The sequence below is a fragment of the Erythranthe guttata genome, chromosome 7 (assembly GCF_056151865.1).
Source record: "Erythranthe guttata isolate IM_541 chromosome 7, IM_541, whole genome shotgun sequence".
Classification (NCBI taxonomy): domain Eukaryota; kingdom Viridiplantae; phylum Streptophyta; class Magnoliopsida; order Lamiales; family Phrymaceae; genus Erythranthe; species Erythranthe guttata.
This window is the reverse complement of record NC_142539.1, coordinates 1,078,550-1,103,162: the sequence shown is the minus strand read 5'-3', so window position 1 is coordinate 1,103,162 and position 24,613 is coordinate 1,078,550. Positions and strand designations below refer to the sequence as shown.

At 34.0% G+C, this 24,613-nt stretch overlaps 4 protein-coding genes and 1 long non-coding RNA gene across 6 annotated transcripts; 3 read left to right on the top strand and 2 right to left on the bottom strand.

The window, feature by feature from the left end:
* Nucleotides 1–2,440: 2,440 nt before the first annotated feature.
* LOC105977871 (putative serine/threonine-protein kinase At1g54610) lies at nucleotides 2,441–11,082 on the bottom strand. 2 transcript variants are annotated; one of them, XM_088820560.1, is made up of 9 exons: nucleotides 10,551–10,886; nucleotides 9,727–10,338; nucleotides 9,354–9,638; nucleotides 8,728–9,045; nucleotides 8,138–8,365; nucleotides 7,479–7,579; nucleotides 7,094–7,211; nucleotides 6,434–6,888; nucleotides 2,441–2,500 (listed from the first exon to the last, which is right to left on the bottom strand). In XM_088820560.1, exons 2-8 carry the CDS (start codon nucleotides 10,126–10,128, stop codon nucleotides 6,601–6,603), a joined length of 1,740 nt encoding a protein of 579 aa, XP_088676686.1. In that variant the 5' UTR covers nucleotides 10,129–10,338; nucleotides 10,551–10,886; the 3' UTR covers nucleotides 2,441–2,500; nucleotides 6,434–6,600. The 2 variants fall into 2 exon arrangements, with proteins under 2 accessions (XP_088676686.1, XP_012858722.2); XM_013003268.2 differs by having other exon boundaries at nucleotides 9,727–11,082.
* On the top strand, nucleotides 2,763–4,647 carry LOC105971455 (uncharacterized). The gene is made up of 6 exons (XR_016032100.1): nucleotides 2,763–2,903; nucleotides 3,016–3,198; nucleotides 3,441–3,502; nucleotides 3,770–3,842; nucleotides 3,947–4,108; nucleotides 4,200–4,647. It is a non-coding gene; the product is annotated as an uncharacterized LOC105971455 (long non-coding RNA).
* A 2,450-nt stretch (nucleotides 11,083–13,532) lies between the features above and the next one.
* Nucleotides 13,533–16,415, top strand: EMB2799 (NAD(P)-binding Rossmann-fold superfamily protein). The gene is made up of 9 exons (XM_088820552.1): nucleotides 13,533–13,812; nucleotides 14,487–14,599; nucleotides 14,692–14,864; nucleotides 15,125–15,218; nucleotides 15,381–15,492; nucleotides 15,587–15,675; nucleotides 15,806–15,891; nucleotides 15,979–16,043; nucleotides 16,122–16,415. The coding sequence occupies exons 1-9, from the start codon at nucleotides 13,593–13,595 to the stop codon at nucleotides 16,226–16,228; spliced, it is 1,059 nt and encodes a 352-aa protein (XP_088676678.1). The 5' UTR covers nucleotides 13,533–13,592; the 3' UTR covers nucleotides 16,229–16,415.
* A 425-nt stretch (nucleotides 16,416–16,840) lies between these two features.
* LOC105977896 (putative serine/threonine-protein kinase At1g54610) lies at nucleotides 16,841–20,588 on the top strand. Its single transcript, XM_013003292.2, has 7 exons — nucleotides 16,841–17,759; nucleotides 17,870–18,154; nucleotides 18,256–18,573; nucleotides 18,831–19,058; nucleotides 19,152–19,252; nucleotides 19,861–19,978; nucleotides 20,113–20,588. Exons 1-7 carry the CDS (start codon nucleotides 17,358–17,360, stop codon nucleotides 20,389–20,391), a joined length of 1,731 nt encoding a protein of 576 aa, XP_012858746.2. The 5' UTR covers nucleotides 16,841–17,357; the 3' UTR covers nucleotides 20,392–20,588.
* A 1,583-nt stretch (nucleotides 20,589–22,171) lies between these two features.
* LOC105977906 (F-box-like protein) lies at nucleotides 22,172–24,218 on the bottom strand. The gene is made up of 4 exons (XM_013003304.2): nucleotides 23,909–24,218; nucleotides 23,675–23,821; nucleotides 23,077–23,325; nucleotides 22,172–22,773 (listed from the first exon to the last, which is right to left on the bottom strand). Exons 1-4 carry the CDS (start codon nucleotides 23,978–23,980, stop codon nucleotides 22,504–22,506), a joined length of 738 nt encoding a protein of 245 aa, XP_012858758.1. The 5' UTR covers nucleotides 23,981–24,218; the 3' UTR covers nucleotides 22,172–22,503.
* Nucleotides 24,219–24,613: the final 395 nt, after the last annotated feature.

Below are 24,613 nucleotides of genomic sequence, written 5' to 3'. Positions count from 1 at the left end.
CGTTTTGATTCCTAACATTATTTATATAACTCACAGTCAATTGCATAGGTGCACTACATAAAATCATACTCTAATATAATAACTTGTAAATGATACGAGAGACGTCTACATTGGATTCTAGACTAACTATTTGTGACAAATTTGATTTAACGACTGATATCCGATACTCTCGTATAATAACTGCAAATTATACAAAAGATGTAAACTATATTGGACTAACTATTTGTGACAAGTTCGATCTCATTGGATTCTAGACTAACTATTTGTGACAAATTTGATTTAACGACTGTATCCGATACTCTCGTATAATAACTGCAAATTATACAAAAGATGTAAACTATATTGGACTAACTATTTGTGACAAGTTCGATCTGAGATCAGTTGACACAAGAGTTCTATATTACACAAACGTGTGAATAACATTTAAAAATGAAAATATTCAACTTTGGATAATAAAAATGGATAAAAACAATTTAAAAAAAAAAAAAAAAAAAGTGGATAAAATTTTGCTGACATGTAAAGTAAAAGGCAAAGGTGGAAAAAGAGAAAAGAAATGGGCCATCCAATTCGAACAACCACAAATTATCTAAATTTATTGTGTGGTCTAATGAAGATCTGACACGTGGCAAAAAGCCCAGTTGCAAACGACCAACTCATTTTCATGCCTCGAGTTCTTGCGCAACATGTCAACCACAAATTCTTAAAAACCAGTCAGATTTTACATGCTGCAAATGAATAATAAATAAATAAATAAAATGTGGATAAGATTTTTTTCCATTTTTCTTTTTCAATTGGCTAATAAAAGGTTTACTAATTAATTAAGTTAAATCATAGTTGGCTAAGACAAGGTTTACTAATTACCAATTTTTTAATAAAAATATTAATCTGAATAGATACAACAATACGCATATAAATGTTTAATTTGAGAATATATAGATTAATAAATTCATTTATTTAATCCAGTGAAAATTCTAAATAAAGGGAAATTAAAACACTATTTATTGAACCGAAAAAACATGAAATTCATAATCAAAACGGAGCCGGTTCGCCCGGGTAACCATATGGGCCGGGCGGTGGTGGCGGGCCGGGTGGGCCAAAACCAGAGGCCAAGAAACCTTGAGGCCCAGGCCCAACATGAGTATGATGATAAGGTGGCGGTGGTGGCTCCGGTGACCCAAAAAGAGGCCCAAAATGAGTATGACGAGGCGGCGGCGGCGGTGGTTCCGGTGACTCGTAAGGAGGCCAAGGAAGACTACGGTTGCTCCCAAAACAGTCTTCTAGAAGCCAGCAACAGCAGAATACATAGAAGCTGCAAAATCTATTATTATTAAATATTGTGCAAATTTTGGTCACCCTGAAATATGGACAAATTACAAAAAAACCCTCAATGTTTAGGTAATGTTTAGTTAAATACAGGCATCCCTCCTTTTAAATATTTTTTATGGCTCCTTTTAAATATTTTTAAATAAAATTTATGTACATCAATTATTTACTGAAACAAATTGAATTAAACCAAATTGAATTAAAAATGGCAAACTGCGTGAAATGATGGCTAAACGGCATGAAATGATAGGGTACTGAAATTGCGGTTCGATTTTACTAATTTAAAATCCCTAAATTTACCACCGAAGAGTATTTTTTAAGATAATACATAGTTGACTGTAATTGTAATTAGCCCAACAATGTAATTACCCAAGAGGGTATTTTCGTAATTTGACCATGGAAGTTGGCCGTAATTTACCCTTAAATATATTCATAAAATGTGTCTCAATTAATTCCAATAATTCTTTTAAAAAAAAGAAAAAAAATAATAATAAAAAAAGAAGAGAAGAACTGACCAAGAAGAGACGGTGGTGCAGAGGTTGTAGAGGAAACCATGGCAAAGGCGGAATCTTGGTCGTGATCCATTGTAGTCTGGTCCACCTAATCTCATTACCAAGTGTGTGTGTGTGTGAGAGAGAGAGAGGAGAGAGAGAGTGTTGAAGAGGAAGAAGAGGATATATATATATATATGAAGTAAGCTAAGGTGGTGAGACGGTGGAATTTGGAAAATAATGCATGTACTACACGTATCAGTGTGTATCACCACCATCACTTACAACTTACAAAAATAGCTCTTAGAACCCCACGTAGTTTTACATATAACCCCTTGTAGTTTGTATTTTGTGCATGTGACCCTCTAAATTTATATATAAGCATATAAATCCCCAATGGTATTTTTGATTGTACAAGGGACTTATGTGTCTATATTAAAATACAAGGGGGTCATGTGCTATATTGAAAGTACAGGGAGTCATGTAAATAAAGTCCAAACCATAAGGGAGGTAAGTGCAATTTACCCAAAATCAATAAATAAATAAATCTAAAAAAAATAATGAGAGAATATTAAAATTTTTATTTTAATTTGACAAAACATACCTTGAAAAATCAAACTCAGTTTCCTGTCAAATCAAACTCAAATAAAATCTCTAAATTAATATCAAAATATTCAAAATTACATCTTATATATAAAAAGAAGATATTTTGACCTATAACCCTAAACCTAAACATAAGGGTATTTTTGACAATTCTTATTTTTGGAGTTTTTTTTTTCTTTCTTTCGGCGGTTATTTTGAGTTTGTTTTCCTCCACGACAATAACAATGAAAAATAAAATAAAATAAAAAACATCACACGTATAGAAAACTGAAGACACGATAAATAACTACTCTTCATTTACATCTCGCGTACTCCGCTTCTTGAGCACCAAAAACTGCAACTAAAAGTATTTTTATTTGGCACTACTCAACATTTATTCATCTTCCAAAGGCACGAGTTAGAGATTTCCATGGAGATTGAATAACCTCCCTTTTCACCCCTCCCGTAGAAAACCTCAATGGGATCTTCGAAGCTTCCATATTTCAGGTATGAATTAAGGAACATTTGTTGAAGATAACATCAAAAATTTCAGTTTTCTTAAATTTTCTTGAATTCGGTGTATATGTGTACTGACGAATTAAATTTTTTTTTTCTTCAGAAATTAGGGTTCATGTGATTTGAAATGTTGTAAATAGAACACACCCACACAGACGCATAGAGGAGTAAAATCGATGAATTTGAGGTGAAAAAGATGTTCACTGCACAGACGAGATCAATGACGCAGGATAGTTGCCCATACGGTTTCATCATTGGAATCTGATTTGTCAAAGACCAAGCAAAGGTGCGCTGATTCGACTTTGTAATTGGTGATTTCGACTTCATTATTGCTTCTTTTTTTTTTTTTTTTTTTGACTATGTAGACATGGTTAAAATTGAGTTGCTTTCTCTGTTTTTATTATTGAGTTGTTATTATTTATATGGCAACACTTAAATTAGATTATTCATGTTCATATTTTTATTTTCAAACCTCAGCCTTCTATGTAAAATGCTAAAAGTGATCTTTACGCCTTTTCTTCTTCATAGAAGTTGGATTCATAGTTACAACCTTCAAGAGACTGAAGGAAGAGTGCCTTCTTTTTGAGTATGTATGTTGTTTAATTATGTATGCAGAATTAGATTTTGATTCTTGCAAGTGATATTGATGCTACGGTTCATGAGCGACTAGACGCTATTTTTATGCCCCACGATTTAGCTAGGAGACACTTTGGGAATTGATACTCATAATTTTGTCGATTATCTAAATTTGGTTGCGAAAATTCTAGATACGTTTATTTTTACCTTGCTTGCAATCCTAATTTTATAGTGACCTGTTTGTGAACTTATTTTGATTTCAAAATTACAAATTGTTGTAGGGAGCGGAAATACCCAAAGAACTTGGACTGAAATAAATCACAACACACGAGTAGATAACTCTTGGAGGGGATGGTATGTAACAGAAATTATACTCTATCTTTATTTGAGCTGTTTTTTTTTTTGATATTTAGTTTTTGTAATTCTTCAATTTGTGCAATAACCAAGTAAATTCTCAGAATACACTTTGAGTTCGACTATTCTAAATTTTATCATAATACGAAATCACTCCTCTCGGGGACCCATAAGAGCAATCTCCACAAGAATGCGCGCAGAAGAGTTGTGGCGGAATATGCTACATTGGTAGTGGTAGTCACTCAATATTCATATGCGTTTCCTGAGTTAGTTTCTTTGGTTCACTCATTTTTATTGTGTCTATTCTCCCCGATTTGCTGTTCTTATTTAATTTTGAGATTTTTCTCCTACTTTCAGTATGTCCATTGACAAATTTGGGTGTACAACTAAATTCACAGCTCATCATTTATGCTATGATGAATTTCTCCAAGGTGTATTCCAAATAGATTAACGGTTTATCTAATATAAGAAATCGGAGGGAAGGACACGTTTATTGAACTTTCTAGGAGCTAAGGACACGTTTGCAGCAGCAAGTAGTGCAAGAAGTCCTCCTCTCCATGCTTCCTCCTGGTGCGCCTCCTCAAGCATTGCCTCTTTTTCGTTTTTTTTTTTATCCTGGATTTTTATAGACCTTGAATTTATTTAGATGAAAACATTATTTATACTATGATATACTGTGCGTAATTCGTATCAAAATTATTTAAGTATTTAATAACACGAATATCGAATGTTCCTGTATTATCTTTATCGCGCATGTAGATTGTATATAATGTAAAATGAATTGCTCGAAAGTTGTTTTGATTCATCCTAAATTCTTCGTAGGCAGATTTTATTTTTTAGTTTCTTTTTTGTTTTCAGATATTTTTTTTAATAGTTTATGTAAACTATATTAATTATTGAGTTTCACTACAAATAGTTTGGATACCTTGACGGCAATAATTACGAAAAAATATGTAAAAATTAGGCCTGAGTCTATGTTTAAAAATGCTTATTTGTTTGGTAATTGTATTTTTTGATTTTTAATTACTTGACACAGAGATAGCCACATTCACTCTGTTAATCTTTAGATTATAATTTTTACATTGGTTCTACTTTCATTTCTTATAATAAACATCTTCGTCAACGTATACAATTTATTTCATAATAATTGTTTACAATGACGATGGATAGAGGTGCGATCAAATTATTCGATTCTAGATATTTTTCCTATGAGATAAATTTTTATATTTAGGATCCCATTCGATACTTTTAAAGTGCATAATATAATATAACAGATTGTTACGAGTATTATTCTCACTTTCAATTTTGCATAAAAATAACTTTTTTTATTATTCACTATGAAGTTCAATTGTTCTATCCTGTACGGATGAAAATTGTATATTATTATAAAAATTTATATAACACGTTTGCAGTAACAACAAGTAGCGTGATAAGTGCTCTCTCTCTCTCTCTCTCTAAAAAATGTAATTTTAAAATATATTGATGAGATGTATTGTCCTATTTTCTCTTTGTAGTTGTGGAAGGATCAATTTGACATTTGCCATCATAAAAAGTAGCATTAAAAATATTAAATTACATTACATTAACTTATAATGTTACGAGAAAAATTTATCCTGAGGTGCATAAAATGTGAATTTGGTTTAACCTAATAAAATCAATTCAACTGTGGAAGGTTAAAAAATACTTACTCTCGCCCGATAATTATTTTTATCTTTAAAAAGTAGGATAAATAAATATCACGTCTGCTGGGGTAGAATTGACAATTATTAGGGAATATTTCCTCAGATAAAAAGATTTTATGAAAAATCACACCGTAAGGGGATCAGTGCAAGATGAGAATAAACGTCGGGAGAATTTTGGTAATTATGGATGGATGTGAGTGTTTTTCGTAATTTAGCCTAAGTTCATAGGTTTTCGTAATTTACCCTTATATCATTTGGTATTCTTTCTTACCATATTTTGTTATCCCGAATAATTTCTCACTTACAATAAATATGCGCTTCCAATAATAACTCCCCATTAATAACTTCTTAAATCCATTGTATAGCTACATATATGTTTCAAGAAAATCATTCATATTTAAAATTTATTTTGTGTTTTAACGGAAAAATCGGGCAGTGAATGTTTCATCTTGGTTGGAGATGGAAACTAGCAATTCTTGGTTGCATTCCATTAATGATAGCTTGAAGACCCTCTTACTTTTATAGCCATCTACTACTTTATTATTATTTCTTTTTATAATTAAAGAATATGAATTTTGTAAAACTAAATTATGAGATATGGACGGTCTTTCAATAACTTTTCTCATATGTTAATTTTGAGGATGTTGAGAAAGAACGGAGTAAGAGATGACAAGTGATGATATTTTGGACGTAGACAAAGCCCCATGTTTGATTGTTGAATTGTGACAACTATTGTTAATTATACCGACCAAGTTCTTAATATTATATTATTATTTATCCGGTTTATTTACGTTTTTTATGGTGATTTGTTCTTGATTATTTAAGTTCAATATATTCAGCATAATAATTTTCAATAATTATTTTGTCCTCCTTTGTAATGGTATCCCGTGCAACGCACGGGTTAGTTACTAGTTAGAAAAAGAAAAAAAAAAGAAACATTCTCAAGTTTACAAAAGAAGAAAAAATTGTGGAAGCAAAGATATATTACCTCTTTAAAACAGTTTGCTAATTTCCCGGCATATATATAAAATAAAACACGAAATCTGCCTTTCGTTTGTTAACCAGTGCATATTTTATTACATATAATCTTTCTCCATGTTCCGAGAGTTTTTGTCTCTTCGATAATATTCCTTCTTCGATGGTTTCGATTTTCTTCTTTGAGCGCCTACATGACCCGGATCGACCAATGGGCCGCTCCAATTTATAATCGGATCTTTGGAGTACGAGAAATTCATTGAAGTACTGAAGGGTGCATCTGGTGGATCAACGTTCAGATCGCTGTGGTGGAGCCCGCCATCTTGATGAGGTGGCGGAAACTTTTCGCTTTTGCTCTTTGCATTCGCATGTGTGATTAGCCTTCGTCTCTGTTTTTTTTCGTGGGGGGGCAAAAATGGTTAAAAGGCAAAATCAAGAAATGCACAGAAATATATTATTATAGCAGTTCATTTATAAATCCAAAAATAAAAAATGCTTCCATGAAATTCAATCTTATGGTATAATATGAAGGTGAAAGTACAAAGAACTAACGGATAAAGATGATTTACGGTACAGTGAAAATGAGAGACTTACGTCAATATTGGATTGAAGCTCAGCATTGGCTTCGGGGGCAGGTGCGGCCCGCATACCTCTATCACGTGTTCGAGTTTTCCTTCCACTATCAGCTTGACTTTTACCAGCAGCTCGTAACCTACAATCACATGCCAGTTTTAAGAAAAAAAAAATGGGATGCGTAATCAAGCCAAATTAGAAAGAAACACGACTTCCAGAATTTACAGAATGTTTAAACTATGTGCCGTTCGAGATAATATCAAAACACACGTGTACTCGTTATTTATCTATACACACGATAAGGGTCTTAGCCTAACCCCCACCATATTTGGTGTTTTTTTTATTCAAAAAAGAAAAAAAACGAGAAGAAAAAAAGAGTATGTAGAATATAGTAAATTTGCCAGACCTTCGAGCTTCTTCATCACGTATCTTAGCATCCATCTCCTTACTAGGTGGATACTTTGGAAGGCTAGAAGGATCACACGCATAAGGCTTTGTTGTGAAGAACTGCAGACAAGAAATAAATAGATAAATCATGTTATAGAGTTTCATCCACAATTACAAAGACGCAAGGAACCAAATTTTCAAAATCCGCCGATTTGCATCCAGGTATTTCCTAATATGGAATAATATGTTTCATTCCGTATTTCGAAAGTTGCGAGTTCCTATTTTTTCCAATATTATTATGCATTTTGTAGAAAAACTGGAAATTCTGAATTCCGCCGATTAGGATAAAAAAATTCCGATTTTGGAACAATTTGTTTCATTCAAATTTCTGATATTCCGATTTTTATTTTATTTTCAAAAAAAAAATCGGCACAGAATTGGTTTTCACTTCCGAAAAAAATGAATTTTTTTGGAAGTGCCAATTCCGTCCGTTATCCACTATGGCTGGGAAAAGGAATATTACAGTGAGCCCAAAAGGTTCATTATTTAGAAAGAAAAAAAAAAGTATTCTTATATTATTTAGAAAAAAAAAAAAACGAGTTCATTTCTTGATTTCATTTGCTTCCTTGTGTGTAGGAAAAACAATGGTCAGAGATAGATAGATAAAAGGGAGCTCACTTCACTATTTAGTGCAGCTGTAGCAGTGAGCCGTTCGCTTGGATCAATAGAAAGTAGAGTGTCGATTAAAGGCAAAGACGACTGTGGGAAATCTTTATACGTCTCTTTTATGCATCTTTTATACGACTGCTGAGGTTTGAACATTGTTGCATGAGGAAGCTTCGACTTTTTCCAATATTCCTCACTCGGAGATCCACATAGCTTGAAAATCCTGTGTAGCTGTTCCACCTAAACCGGATAATATAACATTTAATCATAGATTTAATCCCAATTAAACTATTTCAAGATTTTTTTTAACTTCGACATCCAAACTACACAGGCAAAATTATCATTTCACAGTTTAACATAACCATTACTCCCTCCGTTTCAGAATAAGTGACTCTTTGACAAAAAACAATCTCCCATAGTAAGTGTCACTTTAGAATTTCAAGGCATGACAAAAAATATTTTGTCCGACTTATATAAGGCTATGTAAATTTCTCATATAAGAACGTTTTCCCCTAAAATCAAGACTATTTAATACAATTCCGCATCAACCTTAAACGACACTTATTTTGAAATGGAGGAAGTTTATTTTTATTTTTAATTACCTCGGTTCGGCCAGTCATGATGGGCTTGCCAGCAAATAGTTCAGCTAAAATACACCCTGCACTCCACAAATCAATACCTACACCATAATAGGTAGCACCAAGAAGCAGCTCAGGTGGCCTGTACCAGAGAGTAACCACACGGCTAGTCATTGGCTGCCTACTATTGGGATCAAAAGTCGAAGCCAATCCAAAATCAGCAATCTTTAAAACTCCTCTATCGTTGATTAGTAGATTTGATCCTTTAATATCCCGATGCAAAACATGCCGATTGTGGCAGTGCTCAAGGCCCGCTAATAGCTGACGCATGTAGCATTTGACCTATCATATCCAATCAAAATATGCAAAAATAAGTAAACATATTATAAAATCGGATTGTCAAATCAAGACTCATGAATTATTCAATTGCTTTCATTTCTTTTCTAAGGAAAAAGTGACGATTGTCGGGAAGAAGTCGTCCGTCTTAAAATTCAGTCGAACAAATCTCGAGTAGCTAAATTATAGAAGAAAAATAAATAGATCTGACGAAATGTACCATAATAATTAAAATCTAAAACATACCTTACGATAAGATTTTTTTTTTTAATTTATTAATGAAATTATGAAATTATTGCAAAATTTTATTCTACCTGAGGCTCGGTAAACTTGATTCCAGGGCTGGAAGCAAGGCCAGCCAAATCGTGATCCATATAATCGAACACCAAGTACAAACTACACGACATTCTTGATGTTGCTAATCCTTGCAATTTCACCACATTAGGATGATCCAAGCGTCGCAAAATCAAAATCTCCCTAGCCATAAATTTCACGCTCTCAGGCTCCAAATTATCGAATCTAACTTTCTTCATGGCAACAATTTTTCCCGTTATGCCGTCTCTAGCTTTATATACATTACTATAAGTCCCTTGTCCAATCTAAAACACAATAAAAAAAACAAAAAAATGTACAAAACGTTAGTAAGGAATTGAGTAACATAGAAAGAAGGCAAAAAAAATCTCTTGCCTTATCGATTTTTTCGAAAGAATCGGCACGGCGTGGGGTCAACCCACTGATAGCCTCTCCCGCCACAGCCGATAGCCACGACGGCCATCCGGCGGCAACTTGCTCACCGTGGATGTTCTTAGGTGGATTGCTCAGCCTCGGATTCGGCCTAGACCTCCTCCTCCTCTCATTCCGTTCACCGCCATTTTGAACTTGACCACCACCACCATCTCCTCCTCCACGGGCCCCACCACCGCTCTCCTCTTCCCGTTTACTAACTGAACCAACAACTACTTTCTCTCTCCTCTTCGATTCCGACGAGGAATCTCTCTCTTCTCCGCCATTAACTCTCCCTTTTACAACCACAGCTTCGCCAATCGGAGACCTGGACGATGAAACCTCTTTCCCGAAAACACACCCCATTTCGAAAAACCCTAACCCTCATTTCTCACCACATAACATCCTTTGGCACCTCATTTCAAAACCCCACAAAAAATTATCACCACACACCAAAAGATGAACCTTAAAAATCGAGATCCTAGTACAAAATCACTGAACTCCTAAATTCTAACACAGATCAATCAAACAGCATTTCCTCAATCAGTCAATCCAGTACATTCAGAAAGAAATTCACTACAAAACGCACAAGAAAAAAAAATCAAATTTGAGCAAATGGAGCCTAAAATTGACCAAACAATAGGGCAAAAATCCTATGATCTTGTACTAAAATTTAAGAAGAAGGGGGAAAAAAGTATAAAAAGCAGAAGTAGCAATTATGATTCGGCAAAAGCCCACAAACATATGGAAGAAGGCAAAAGTATAATAAGCTAAACAAATCAAAATACCTACAAAAAGCAAAAAATCAATATTATACAGTGTAAAACATTCGCATTTAGATTGATTTCCGCCTTCTTTTTCTCTGCAAAGCGGAATTCCGCACTTTCTGGTAATGGCGAAAAAAAAAATTAAAAAAAAAAAGGTTGTATTTGTTAATGGCGGAAATGTGAGTGGACAAAAAACCGATCGAGCAGCAGATCTGTGTTTGTGTGTGTGTGATTTGTTGCTACTTTTCACACAAATCGAATAGAAATTAAATACAGAGAGGAACTCTGTAAAAGAATTGAGAGAGAGAGAGAGAGAGAGGTTTATGCACGCCGTTGTAAGTCAACATAACTCCAGCCTCCACTGTGTTTTTTTTCTTTGATTTTATTTTTCATTTTTTTATTATTATTTTTTTATCTTTTATTTTAGGAAGTCTTTTATGGACATTTTCTAGACTATAAATTATGGGAAAAATATATTTTATAATATATTTTAATCCTTACAAGTTAGATTATTCTCTTAATTAAGTACATTTTCCTAATTTAAAATATAAACAAACATCTTAATGTTGTTCGAGCTTTAAATTATACCGTTTCTATTTCAAATGCGATTTTGATCAATTTTTACTCCAAATTTTGCAAATCCGGAAATGCATAAGTTGTAGTTTTTTTAGTTAGATTTTTAATCCAATTTGAATCGCCAAAACTGGATATCAAATAAGAAAGACACACGTTAAACGATGATCGTTGCCCACAACTTTGATGTGTATTATATAAAATTCAAAATACGACTCATTCATGCATAACTTCGTCACACGACATTCAATCTAGTTGATTTAAATTGGATTAGAAAATTAACCCAAATGAGTACAGTTTTTGTGTTCCGTAGTTTGCCAAAATCAAACTAAAAATATGTCAAAATCAGATTCGACGTCAAAATGATATTAATAAACGACACTTAACATTTTATTTTTTTTCGTTTTTGCAACAATATTTAAATTTAATTAAGCTCGGTATGTTTTCCCCTTGGAATAGTACGTAGTCAAAAAATTACAAAAAAAAAAAGAATTGAACATATTTACTTTATTGAAAGCTTCCTTTGACTCAAGTGGGACCATATGTTACTAATTATGAATTTGAATTAATATAAATTGATTTCAATTCATTTAAATATGTCTAAGTGTTCCTACCATTAATAATATTTTCATCATAAAAACTATATTTAATGTGAACACCACCCTATAGTATATATTAAAAATTAAAGATTCCAACCCATTACTTTTTTCTAAAAAATAAAATTACAATAAATAAAATAATAAAAGTGTCAAAGGGCTAAAAAAACATTGAATCGAAATGTATTGGGCTTCTTTAATTAACCTATTACAATACTCTTGGAAGATCAATGATTTGCATAATTGACATTATTAAGCATGCAACAAACCATCTCATCACTATATTCTTATAAAATTTCTATTATTTTGTGACATGTTGAATAATTGATAATGATAGGGTCTATATTTTTTGTATTGGTCACAAAAGATTGCATATTGTCAATTTTTTAGACAGATGTTGAACTAAGATTGGTTAATTGCATCAAAAGATAAAATTCCTCGTCTCAGGGCCCCCATTTTCTATCCCTCGTTAGGATAGCGGACTTGAGTCTGGTGCCAGCAAGAAATCAATCCTCATTAGAGTTGAAATTTTTGCATCGATGCGGCCAGTCCTCGATCATAGAGCCTTGCACTAACTTACGATCTTCGGAACCAGCTGAGTTATACCCTTACGGGCCAACGAGATTGAACATATTTATTTTACTCTACAGGTAAAAAAAGATTATGAGACAGTCGTAAAGTAGGATATTTTTCATAAATGACGTATTCGAGAATTAATAATTAGATGGGGAGAGATTAATTTTAAATTGAAAAAAAATGTTATATTTGTCATTAAGAAAATATTTAAAAGATCCCAACAAGATTAGGTTATTAGGGTAGGTGAAGTTGTTGTGATTAACTTTGATCATACTTTTCAATCACAGTTTGTTAACTTATATCATGTGTTTGGCAGCAGGTAAAATAACAACTAACCACTTGGAATCATTAATTAGGAATATAAAATGATGTCGAAATAAGGGATAATTGAGGGGGTTAAGTCTAATTAAATACATATTATATGATGGGCCTTAATTTCGAAAGGCCCAAAAGATTAGTGTCTGAAAAGCCCAGTTAAGTGATGGGCTAAAATAAAAATTCATTGGGCTCCACATTGCCCAAGCCCAGTTTGTTCTTTCCATATAGGACGACGTTGACTTTTATTTTAAAAAATCAATCAGATCGAAATTCGAAATCTCATATATAATATAATTTGATAAATTCTTTTTGGAAAAATCTAAAATTGGGACAATAATAATGTTTCACCACTCGGGGTGGAAAATCAGACATATCGGATGTGAATTAGCACTTTCGGAAAATTTCTGATTTTTCTTTTTGGAAGTGAATAATCAATTCCAATTATGCAAGAAAGGAAAAAATCGAAAAAAAAATTCAGAATTTCAAAAATTGGAAGATTTTTTTTTTTTGATCGAATCGATGGAATTTAGAAGTCTCCAATGATTATAGTCACATAAAATATAAAATACATAATAATATTGATAATATAACTTCTTAGCGTCCTTATCACAAGAAAAATATTTAAAAATTAAAACCGAATTAGGATTTTAATGTTCGAAGTAAAAATATTGTTCCATAATCAAAAAAATTTGAGTCGAAATTTCGTTCTAATTTCCAACCATGCCCCTCCGAAGCATTGATTTATGTAGAGAGAAGTAGGGTCAAATGAAGTAAATACAAATTAACTACAAATAAAATAAAAGAATAATGCCAAATAATCTATTGCAGGTCCGATTAAACACGTGTCGGTTTTCTATTGGTAAGCAATATTTCATCCTCTGCGGTTTAACTGCCTCCAATTAACCACAATTATGGGCATCTATTAAAAAAGTAGTAATAAATAATAATCGCTTTCTCTCTCTTATTGATCACATCGATTATCTGAAAAAAAGTGTGGGAAATGAGGTGCGCAACAAACTTTAGCAGCAGCACTAAATTCGTGGGGCTTTCCCAAAATCCGAGAAAGCTGATTTCTGCTTCTTCCGCATTTTCCAATTCCCCCTTTTCTTCTTCTTCCACTTCTCTTTCATTGTCCAGAAGCTTCAATTTCACCTCCACTGCGGCGTCGTTTTCGATGGCCACTCCGATTTCAGTCAACGTCAACGCTTCCTCCACCATCGGTAATACTCCAATTCTGGTATTTTTGGTGAAAATTTTGGTTTTTTGTTTTAGTACTGCATTCTACTTCAATTCTGGCGGTATCCTTTGTTTTTTGATGGATTTGTGTTTTAATTGGTGCATAGTATGTGTGAGCGAATCAATATTGATGTAGCTGAAATTTGATGTTCTGGTTGATATGATTACCCAATTCTACATGTGTTTCCGCGAAAAAAATTGTGTATATACTAAATTTATGCGGATATATGTATTTGTGATTCTGAAATAGGAGACAAAACGCAGTTTGCGAATCGAGGATCTATAAATTTGTTTGTGATGTCAGGATTCGATTGAGCCTAGATTGGTAAATTTATAAATTAAGCTCGAAAACTGGTTGATTTTGCCTTGCTTTTCGTCTTGAGTTAGGAAATGATAAAACCTAAGTGAAGCTATCGAATTAGAGTGCGGTTTCATTCAAGTTTAGGTCAATGTACACTCGAAATGATGGTCGAACACAAAATGAACTCGATCATAAACATCTTAATTCCATTGTTTTAGTTCCCAATTTATAGGATTGTAACACCAGACTGTATGAATTGGCTATGATGCGTAAATATATTTTTGTACATAACGATATGATTGTGACAAAAAGGTATTTATGCCACCCATTAACTTTATGTTGCTTGATATGTTGAAGATGCACCTCACAACGAACTGGAAGCTTCATCCGCTGGAGCTATTGGAGCTTACGACTTGCTGATAGTTGGGCCAGGCGTGCTGGGACGAATAGTGGCTGAAAAATGGCGAGAGGTATTTCTGTAATAAAGTGTGATATATAAACTTTCCTTCTACATCTATTAGCTGCGTAAGTGAATAATTTGAATGTTTTTTTACTATGGCAGGAGTATCCAGGGTCTCAAATTTGTGGGCAGACACTGACGAGCGAACATCATGAAGAGTTAATAAAGTTAGGGATCACTCCATCTCTGAAGGGAACACAATTGAGTCATAAGTTCCCATTCGTCATTTTCTGCGCCCCTCCTTCCGGAACTCTCGATTATCCAGGTGAAGTCAGGTGCGAAATATAATACCCCCTATAAACTCTTCGAGGGATCGTTAATATCACAGTTTTCTGTTTGCGTGTCATGCTTTTGTGGGCTCGTTAAGCAATATGCAGACTAACATTCCTGTTTACTACTTTCTTTAAGATGACTTTCGTCATCTTACAATGCAATTTCTCAAAATTTGGTATTAATAAGACCTTTTTACGATTCATTTGTGAACTAACTAATATATCTCAATCTCCAATTTATTTTTGTTTAATGGTATCGATAGGGAAGCAACCTTAAATTGGAACGGTGAAGGTTCCTTTGTATTTACTTCAAGCTCGGCTCCCTATGACTGCTTTGACAATGGATCCTGTGATGAGGTATCTCTCATCAGACTAATTTCAACTTTCTGTTTCTAACGTGTTCCCGTTGCCAAAATAACATCTTAAAATGTGTTGTAGGATAAAATTCTTATATTTTATTCAAATTTGAATGCTTTCGTTGTTACTTTGATTGTTGAGTATTTTTTAATTGATTTATAGAACACGCCAGTTGTACCCATTGGAAGGAGCCCCAGAACAGATAAGCTACTCACATCAGAGAATGTAGTGTTGGAGGCTGGTGGTTGCGTTGTTCGACTAGCTGGACTTTACATATCCTTTTTTTTTTAAATATAATTTTAACTATCGAACTTTCAACTTCAAATAACGAGAATGATTTATCCAAACACCGCCTTAACTGTCACACAAAGTAGATAGAGGTGCCCATACGTATTGGTTGGAGAAAGGGACCGTTGATGTTCGGCCAGATCACATTCTTAATCTAATCCATTACGAGGTAATACTTGACCACAATATTGACTATGCGATTGATTCTCCTTTATTATCACTTTCAGTGATGTTTGTGTATTTTGCTTATTTTATACGGAAATTTGAATTTAATGCAATGCTTCGTGTAACTCATATAGGATGCAGCTTCACTTTCGATTGCCATCTTAAAAAAGAATCTTCGCGGCAAGATCTTTCTCGGCTGTGATAATCATCCTGTGTCCAGGTTTTTGTTTTATTCAACTAAACAAATTTACATGTTAAATGTAGTAGAAAATCAATAGGATTAACTATTTACTTATTATCCTTTCAGACAGGAAGTGATGGAACTAGTTAACAAAAGTGGCAAGTATAGTAAGAAATTCGAGGCTTTCACAGGTAATGCCACTCACATCTTAGGATTTTGTTATATTTGAAACCTCCGTTTCTCAAAATCGTGATGTTTACTTTTTGCAGGAACATCGGATCCTTTAGGTAAGAAATTAAACAACTCGAAATCTCGAGCAGAACTAGGGTGGGAGCCCAAATATCCGAGCTTCGCTCAGTTTCTCGATAGTCTTTGAGAATAAATACCCTTTTGCAATCAACCTCGATAGAATACTCTTTTGAGCAAGTGGTGCATACACATATTACATACTGATCAATTGTAGATGAAGTATATAAACTGTGAATCTTCCTTGCTACATTTGCTTCTTTTCAATTGTTTTTTATTTATTTATCTAAATCTATTTTATACAAAGAGTTCGAAAATCAAAGTTTGTTTTTCAAACACATTACGAAGTTTCTCTATGAAAAGATGGATCATTTGGATGAACTTGGACGGCGATTGGATGAACTTGGATGGGTTTTGGGTTGGGTTCGAGTTTTCAGGTTTCGGGTTAAATTAGACAGAGCCGTTATGTGCCTTATCAACAACGTTGATGATGATATAACAATAAAACTATTGGTCTAATGATCTGTTGCAATCATTGGATTCAATCATACCATATGGGAAATTAATCTCGTATAATAGCTGGTAAATTATACGAGAGACCTAAACCACACTAGATTAACTGACAATCTCGATACACGAACATTTACAATGAGATACGAACTTTCATTAATTTCATAGTTTATTATAGTGGATTATTTAAAAATAATTTCAAATATAGTTGGGTAAAAATCCATTAAATCACATAATAATTAATATGATAATAGACAAATGAAGTAAAATATTTATTTCATATTTATATTTACACAATAAAAAAGAAAGAGTGGAAACTCACCACAGAGAAAAAAAATAAAAAGAGAAGGTATAACAAAAGCCACCAATAATTATCAATTTATCATCTCGCTCTGTATAATTTGCCTTTGATTTTTTGACCGCCATAGCCCATACATCGCGGGATTTCACAAAATCATCATTGCTTTGCTTCTGCTTTCTTGTGCACTGATACGAAATCTAGGGTTCTTTCTCCATTTTTCACACTACAATTATTCTCGCTTTATCTCTTCTTAATTTTAATTTTATTATTTTCGATTGAGTAGAGCTTATCACTCGATTCACTTGTTCTCGAAGTAGCAATAGTAGTAGTTCGATTGGATTTTGAATTTGAATTATCGGCTATAATTTCGGTGGATTTTGAATTTTTTTGAATGAGGGTCATGATTCTACTATGTGGTGAGAAATGAGGCCTGTGTTCGTCGAGAAAAATGGGGTGTGCTTTTGGGAAGGAAGTGTCTTCAACGCCCAGCGGCGATTCTGCAGTTAGGAGAGAGAGAAATAAGTCGGGAGAGAGAGATTCGTCGGTTGCGTCAGGCGGTGGTGGTGATAAATTAGTAGGTAGTTCAGTTAGTAAGGCGGAGGAGGGCGGCGGTGGTGGTGGTGGTCAGAGCGGTGGAGATAACAAAGATGAGGTTAAAGATGTAGTTGCTAAGCAGTCGAAAACCGAGAAGAGAAAATCGAAGCCGAATCCTAGGTTAAGTAATCCCTCCAAGAGTATACATGGTGAGCAAGTGGCTGCTGGATGGCCTTCTTGGCTCGTGGCGGTTGCAGCCGAGGCTCTCAATGGGTGGACCCCACGTAAAGCCGATTCGTTCGAGAAGCTCGATAAGGCAAGCGGGATTTTTCGGATTAATTTGTCGTATTTCCGTATGTTTTGTTAGTGTATGTATAATGTATGTACTTGTGTGTTTCTAATTTTTGTTCTTGATTTTTTTATTAGATTGGGCAAGGCACTTATAGTAATGTGTACAAAGCTAGAGATACTATAACGGGGAACATTGTTGCGTTGAAGAAAGTTAGGTTCGATAATTTAGAGCCCGAGAGTGTGAAATTCATGGCTAGGGAGATTTTGATTCTTCGCAGATTGGATCATCCAAACGTAGTGAAATTGCAAGGTTTAGCGACATCAAGAATGTCGTGTAGTTTGTATTTAGTGTTCGATTATATGCCTCATGATTTGGCTGGTCTTTCTTCTACCCCCGGCATCAAGTTTACAGAGCCTCAGGTGGGATACTCTGCGCCTTCTTCTTCTTTTCTTTTTTTTTTTTTTTTTCTGTGTGCCACTTAGGAAAATTTTGTGTAGTGATGCTATGATTGATAATGTAGGTGAAATGTTATGTACATCAACTATTGTCTGGGCTCGAGCACTGCCATAATCGCCATGTTTTGCACCGTGATATAAAGGGTTCGAATCTTTTGATTGACGACGATGGAGTTCTTAAGATTGCTGATTTTGGATTGGCTGCCACCTTTGACCCTAAGAACAAGCAGCCGATGACTAGCCGTGTGGTTACTCTTTGGTATAGACCGCCTGAGCTGCTTCTTGGTGCCACTGACTATGGTGTAGGTGTCGATTTGTGGAGTGCTGGGTGCATTTTAGCCGAGCTATTTGCTGGCAAGCCCATCATGACTGGCCGAACGGAGGTAACCGAATCCGAGGTTTTTCGTGTTTTGTTGGATAGTGTGTTGTGTCTAATGGCTTTATTATTAGTTTTGTGATTGTAAATATTGACTCCAAAATGGTGCAATGGCGGAGTCTGAAATGTGTAATATAGTAATGTTTTCGGTAAATTTGTGGGCTTCTTATTGTCCTATTTTTAAACTTTACTCTCGAATAAAATATGTGAGTGAGCACTTGATATTGGTACTTGATTTAATTTGCGTAAAATTCTTGTGATTAGGTGGAACAACTGCACAGGATTTTCAAGTTATGTGGTTCTCCATCTGACGAATATTGGAAAAAATCAAAGCTCCCTCATGCAACAATATTCAAGCCACAGCAAGCATACAAAAGGCGTATAACTGAGGCGTTTAAAGATTTCCCAGCATCGTCACTTCCTTTAATCGAGACTCTGCTTTCAATTGATCCATCTCACCGTCAAACGGCTACATCTGCTTTAAGTAGCGAAGTGTGTTATATATATCTATCTCTCTCACGCAGACACACTTTTTATATGTACTGAACTTTGACGTGGCATTGAATTATGTTTTCTCGTTTGCAGTTCTTCACAACAAGGCCTTATGCATGTGATCCTTCAAGCCTTCCAAAGTATCCGCCTAGCAAGGAGATGGATGCTAAGCGTCGGGATGAAGAAGCTAGAAGGTTGGAATTTGTTTATTATTATTTTGACCTCTATTGTTATTTATTAGTGTCTTTCTGGGATGAATGATGTTCGTGTTTATATGTTTGCAAATAACGTCTGCCTGTTTATGAACACGCAAGCATCCTCTATAGGTGTGGAAACTGGAATGGAATTTCCGATTTTTGACAATTCATATCCTATTTCTGATTTTTTCCCGATTGAAACCGGAATATGTATGGGATTTTGATCAGGTTTTAATTTCAGAAAATAATACCAAAAATTCCAAAAAACATTTTCCGAGAATTACACTTATAGTATCAAAATTATTATCCAGTTTACATTTTAGGCTACCAAAAATTGAAAATTTCCAAATTCCGCCGATTCCGATCCGAAAATTTCCGATTTGGGAACAAGTTTCTATTCGAGTTGCCGAAATTTTGGTTTAGGATTTTTTTGGAACTGAATTGGAGATAGTTTTTCACTTTCGAAAAGATCGGATTTTTTCCGAAAGTGCTACTTTCAATCCGATCCGTCTGATTTCCACCCCTAGTCCTTTACATATACATTACACACATATATGTACATTTTCAATTTATCAGTGAATGAACTGTGTAACCTGAGAATGCAGGTTAAGAACTACCGGTAAGACACATACTGACGTTGCGAAGAAAACGCGGACACGTCAACGAACGATTCGGGGAATCCCTGCCCCTGAAGCAAATGCAGAGCTACGAACCAATGTCGACGTAAGTCGTTCGAGATTAATTTGTCATAGACTTCTTTATCTGCTTATGTCTTCCTTTGGTTCCTCAGATAACAGACCCGGAAATTTACTGAGTTTACCAAAAAATAATTTTATTTATTTAATTCAATGATACAGAAGCGGAGGCTAATTAACCACGCAAATGCAAAGAGCAAAAGTGAAAAATTTCCACCTCCACACCAAGACGGAGGACTCGGTTATACAATGGGGTCTACGCACCCCATTGACCAACCGTTTGACCCTCCTGATGTGCCGTTTAGCTCCATGAATTTTTCGTATTCGAAAGATCCGATTCAAACATGGTCGGGCCCATTGGCCGATCCTGCTGCTCCAAGAAGAAAGTCAAAGCCATCGAAGAAAGATTATCAGAAAGATAAGAGTTCAGTTTTAAATTAAGGATTATAATATTATTTGTCCTACATTTCTTGATTTTTAATTTATTTTTTCTTTCTCGGGATGGATTGTGAGAATATTTGTTTTAGGTTTTTTATGTAAATGCTGAAATTTTCTTTCTTTCTACCCTTCTTCCATTGGCACACTGTAATTTTTTTTTTCTACTATTGGAATGTTACAGTATGCTGTATGCACATTTACATGTTCTCTTTATACATTTTTTGGTAAATCACGGCTGCTGAAAGGTCAAATTACGAAGAAAAAAATCCGTCATGTTTGGGTAATTACAACTAACTATCAACTATGAATCTTCTTACACGTTCAGATTCAGTGGAATTTTTTAGATTACGTGGAATATTCTCTAGTCTGTATCCGTTTGATCTCATTTGAGTTCCATATTTTGAAACAAGATGATCATAAGATATGTCTCTTGGCTTGTAAAAATCAGATTGTAGTGCATCAAAAACTGTATTTTTGCACAAAACGAGTACGAACTACAAAACATTCCACGGAATCTAGAAGATTTTGTTGATACCATAAGCATGGACGTGTAAGAAGAAATTCACAGTTGATGGGTGATTCTAATTTTACCCAACACAATAGGAAGTTTTTCGTAATTTGAGCTTACTGCAGGGATGATCGCAATTTACCCTACATTTTTCTTAATTGCTGTTGATTTATTGAGTTTGGCCTTTCCAGAATTTGAACTGTCAAACAAAAAAAAAAAAAAAAGAAAAAGAAAAAAACACCAATGGAAATAGGGAAAAGGAAACTCCCTTTTGCAGGTAGCAACAACTAAAACAAAGAATCTAAACATACATTATTGGAAAAGAAAAACAGAGTTGACTCAGTGTTAGGTATAGGCAGGTGTAACATCTAGGATCTTTGAATATTTTACACACACACACACACACACATGTATGTGTGTGTGATTTTGTGTACATCAAAAGTGAAGAAGCAGTATTTCATTAAAAAATATTTTTCTTGATTATGACTTGTGATTGACCAAAAGACTTCTTCTCTCCTCCTCTATAACAAACACTTCATTTCCATAAAATTCCATTCTTTCATTTTTCCCAATCATCAAACTCTGTCTGAATAATCCTTTTTTATTTTATTTTTATTTTGATTAAGGGAATTTAAATATGGGAAAAATCTGCTGTGAATCAGTAGATGGAGGAATAGATATGACAGGTATTCTATTGGTAATCTTTCTTGTAGTTATGGCGATTTCTCTTTGCAACCCGACACCTCGGCGACGTGTTGCGTACGTGTACCGATGCACCCCTTGTTGCTGAAAATTTAATTCGGTATATATACTTTTTTTATTTAATTATTTTCGTATACTTGTTTCGGTTTTCGGATTCAAGAATTTGATTTTTTCTTCTTCTTGTAATGGAGTTTGTATGAAATAAACTCTCCCATGAGAAAAATGTGGATGAGTTGTTGAAATCTTTCGTTGTTTCGTTGTCTAATGTTTCTTTCTTCATCGGATTCATTGTCGTTCGATGATCATGAATTCGTGTACGAGGTTATAGAAGTTTGAAGATCCATTAATTTGATTATCATGAAAACTTGTAAGAAATATAAAATATGAGAATTCAATACATTTTTTCTTGATTGTGTTATATCTTGAACTTGGAATCTCTATACGATGTCGTTTTAGTGATCAGAAACGAACCCGAATTCGTGATGTTATCGCAGTTTAGGTAGGTTTACGGTGTCGGAAATTGAATGCCGATTACTATTTTTACTTTATTATATAGCTTCTAATTAACATATTAAAAAAAAAAAGATGTGTTATAGTTAAGAAGTCTTGTCATTGACATAAACAATTCTCAACTTACATTAACCAAACAAAAAAAAAACAAAAAAAAGATGCATAAAATAATATGTTCACACAAGGTTGAAAAAGTACAACTTAATATACACACACACACACACACACACACACACACACACACACACACACACACACACACACACAAATTAGAGACATCTTATTTACAAAGCCAATAATTACATAACATATACATTGATGTCTTGAAAGACAACTTTTCGACCCGTATATTTACAAAATCGAAACAGACGAAGCCTTTTTTTTTCTTATTATAATCACACTTGAGCAACTTGATGAGACCACGACGTGTGAGTAGGCTTAGCAGCAGAAATTTGAACACGAATAACTTCGTGTACGGCCCCACGAGAAAGCACTCCAATAATTTGTTCGTCACTAGCCGTTAGATCTTCCAAGGAGATGCTTCTAGAATGAAACTCGTCCCTTAACCGGAACCCGTAAAACCATCTTCCGAGTTTCCACCATTGCACACACACTTGCCTCTTCGAAACACGGTTTCTTTCTAGTGCTTCTATTACATACTCCGCCTACAAAGATATTCGGAATTTACAAAAAATGAAATACATATTGGATTATTTTGCCGACCAAACGGACATTAATAAAACGGCAATAAATATCAAATCTTGAAAAAATCCAATTGCGGCAACCAAACGAGGCCTAAAAACACAGTGCAGTACGATTTTTACCTTTGTACTAATTCTTAAACTAAATGAAGCAATATGGAGAAAACACGAGTAATCAAAATGTTTCATTAACTTTTTTAATTAGTCAATGTAAAGAAAATAAAAATCAAATGAGTCCGTTTCGAGTTATATATATAAGGAAGTTACCGGAACACCGAGCCAAACAATGCAGTAGTGCAATCCGATCAAGTTAAGCAGCACATCGAGATTCGGTTTGAGGAAGAAGAATCGAACATCTTCGAATCCAAGTTGCAGCGATTTCAATAATTCAATGGCTTTCAAATAATTACCAGCCTCGATCGATTCAAAAGCTAAAGCTTTTTCCATAAAAGTTGTCACAGAAGCTGCTTTTACAGCCATATCTATGTGCTTACTTATATACAACCCTTTCCATCCCTACAGTAGTTTAAATTAAAAATCAGGAATTATTCAGATTATGAAATATGTGAAAGTTATTATATAATATAGTTCAAGAAAACAAGATTGCCTATTTTTTGCTAAATCCAGTACCCAATTCCAGGTAACCAAACATGGCATTAGAAATAACTACAAAATTATATTGAAACACAAATTGGAATTTGAACACAAATTGGAAAAATTAACTACAAATTATATTGAAACACAAATTGGAAAAATTAACTACAAAATTATATTGAAACATAAATTGGAATTGGAACACAAAATTGGAACACAAATTGGAATTGGAACACAAAATTCTGGAGCAAAAAACAGAAAAAAAGGGGACCTTTGAATTGGAGTGTGTTTCTTGATGAATATCATCCAGAGAAAGTGAAGACCACCGATTCTTGCATAGACCCTCCCACACACAATCAGAGCCACATAAATCCCTCCAGAACCTAGAACAACTGCCTAAGGAACACACGTCGAAAACCTGCAGTAAAAATCGAATCTTTTTTCAAAAAGAATGGATTTTTAAAGTCAAAATCAAGAAACAAGTGAATTCATAATTAGTTAATACATGAAGGGATGAAGCGATTTTGAGGGCAATATCATCTGGGATTGAATTCTGTATGTTGATTGCCTGCTGCATATTTCCTTTTTTATTTTTAATTTTATTTTTTTGTTTGATGAAGAAAATATGGAAATTGGGTGATGATTTTTTCAAAGGGGAGGTGTTTATTTGTTTGTTTTAATGGTCTTCTGTTGTGCTACGAAGCTCAAAGAGTTGTTCTTACAAGTAACTGTACACGTGCTATGGTGTTCTTGTGCTTTCATTTTTTTTTTACCTTAATCTCTCTCTCTCTCTCTCTCTCTCTCTCTCTCTCTCCTTTTGGGATATGTTTGGTATTTTTAGTCTTCTCCACCAATCGAAGATCAAATTAAGAAAAATTCCTCATGTTTGTATAATTATACTAATCCATCAACTATAAATTTTCTTACACTTATACATCTAATCTTTTGGTGTTAAATTTAGTGGAATCTTGTAGATGTATTCACTAGTTTTTACCTATTTTACCCTATATTCTAGCTCCACATTTTAAAATGAAATGATCATAAAATATATATATTGGCTTGTAAATATCAGATTATGGTGTATTAGAAACTGGATTTTTGAACAAAATGATTACAAATTAGAGAATATTCAACGGAATATTTGACACTATAAGGGTGAAAGTGTAAGAAATTCATAGTTGAGAAGCGTAATTATATTTAGCCAAATAAT

Excerpts from the sequence above, each read along its gene's own strand:
- LOC105977871 (XM_013003268.2), bottom strand. The coding sequence starts at position 10,128 with ATGGGGTGTGTTTTCGGGAAAGAGGTTTCATCGTCCAGGTCTCCGATT. Across the intron at positions 9,046-9,353 it reads TCAAGTTTACCGAGCCTCAG|GTCAAATGCTACATGCGTCA; the intron begins GTAGAATAAAAT and ends TGGATATGATAG. Across the intron at positions 8,366-8,727 it reads TCATGACTGGCCGAACCGAG|GTGGAACAGCTACACAGGAT; the intron begins GTAATTAAAAAT and ends TATCCGGTTTAG.
- EMB2799 (XM_088820552.1), top strand. The coding sequence starts at position 13,593 with ATGAGGTGCGCAACAAACTTTAGCAGCAGCACTAAATTCGTGGGGCTT. Across the intron at positions 14,600-14,691 it reads TGGCTGAAAAATGGCGAGAG|GAGTATCCAGGGTCTCAAAT; the intron begins GTATTTCTGTAA and ends TTACTATGGCAG. Across the intron at positions 15,892-15,978 it reads GATAATCATCCTGTGTCCAG|ACAGGAAGTGATGGAACTAG; the intron begins GTTTTTGTTTTA and ends TTATCCTTTCAG.
- LOC105977896 (XM_013003292.2), top strand. The coding sequence starts at position 17,358 with ATGGGGTGTGCTTTTGGGAAGGAAGTGTCTTCAACGCCCAGCGGCGAT. Across the intron at positions 17,760-17,869 it reads CGTTCGAGAAGCTCGATAAG|ATTGGGCAAGGCACTTATAG; the intron begins GCAAGCGGGATT and ends TTTTTTTATTAG. Across the intron at positions 19,979-20,112 it reads AGCTACGAACCAATGTCGAC|AAGCGGAGGCTAATTAACCA; the intron begins GTAAGTCGTTCG and ends TCAATGATACAG.
- LOC105977906 (XM_013003304.2), bottom strand. The coding sequence starts at position 23,980 with ATGCAGCAGGCAATCAACATACAGAATTCAATCCCAGATGATATTGCC. Across the intron at positions 23,822-23,908 it reads AAATCGCTTCATCCCTTCAT|GTTTTCGACGTGTGTTCCTT; the intron begins GTATTAACTAAT and ends TTTTTACTGCAG. Across the intron at positions 23,326-23,674 it reads AAACACACTCCAATTCAAAG|GGATGGAAAGGGTTGTATAT; the intron begins GTCCCCTTTTTT and ends AAACTACTGTAG.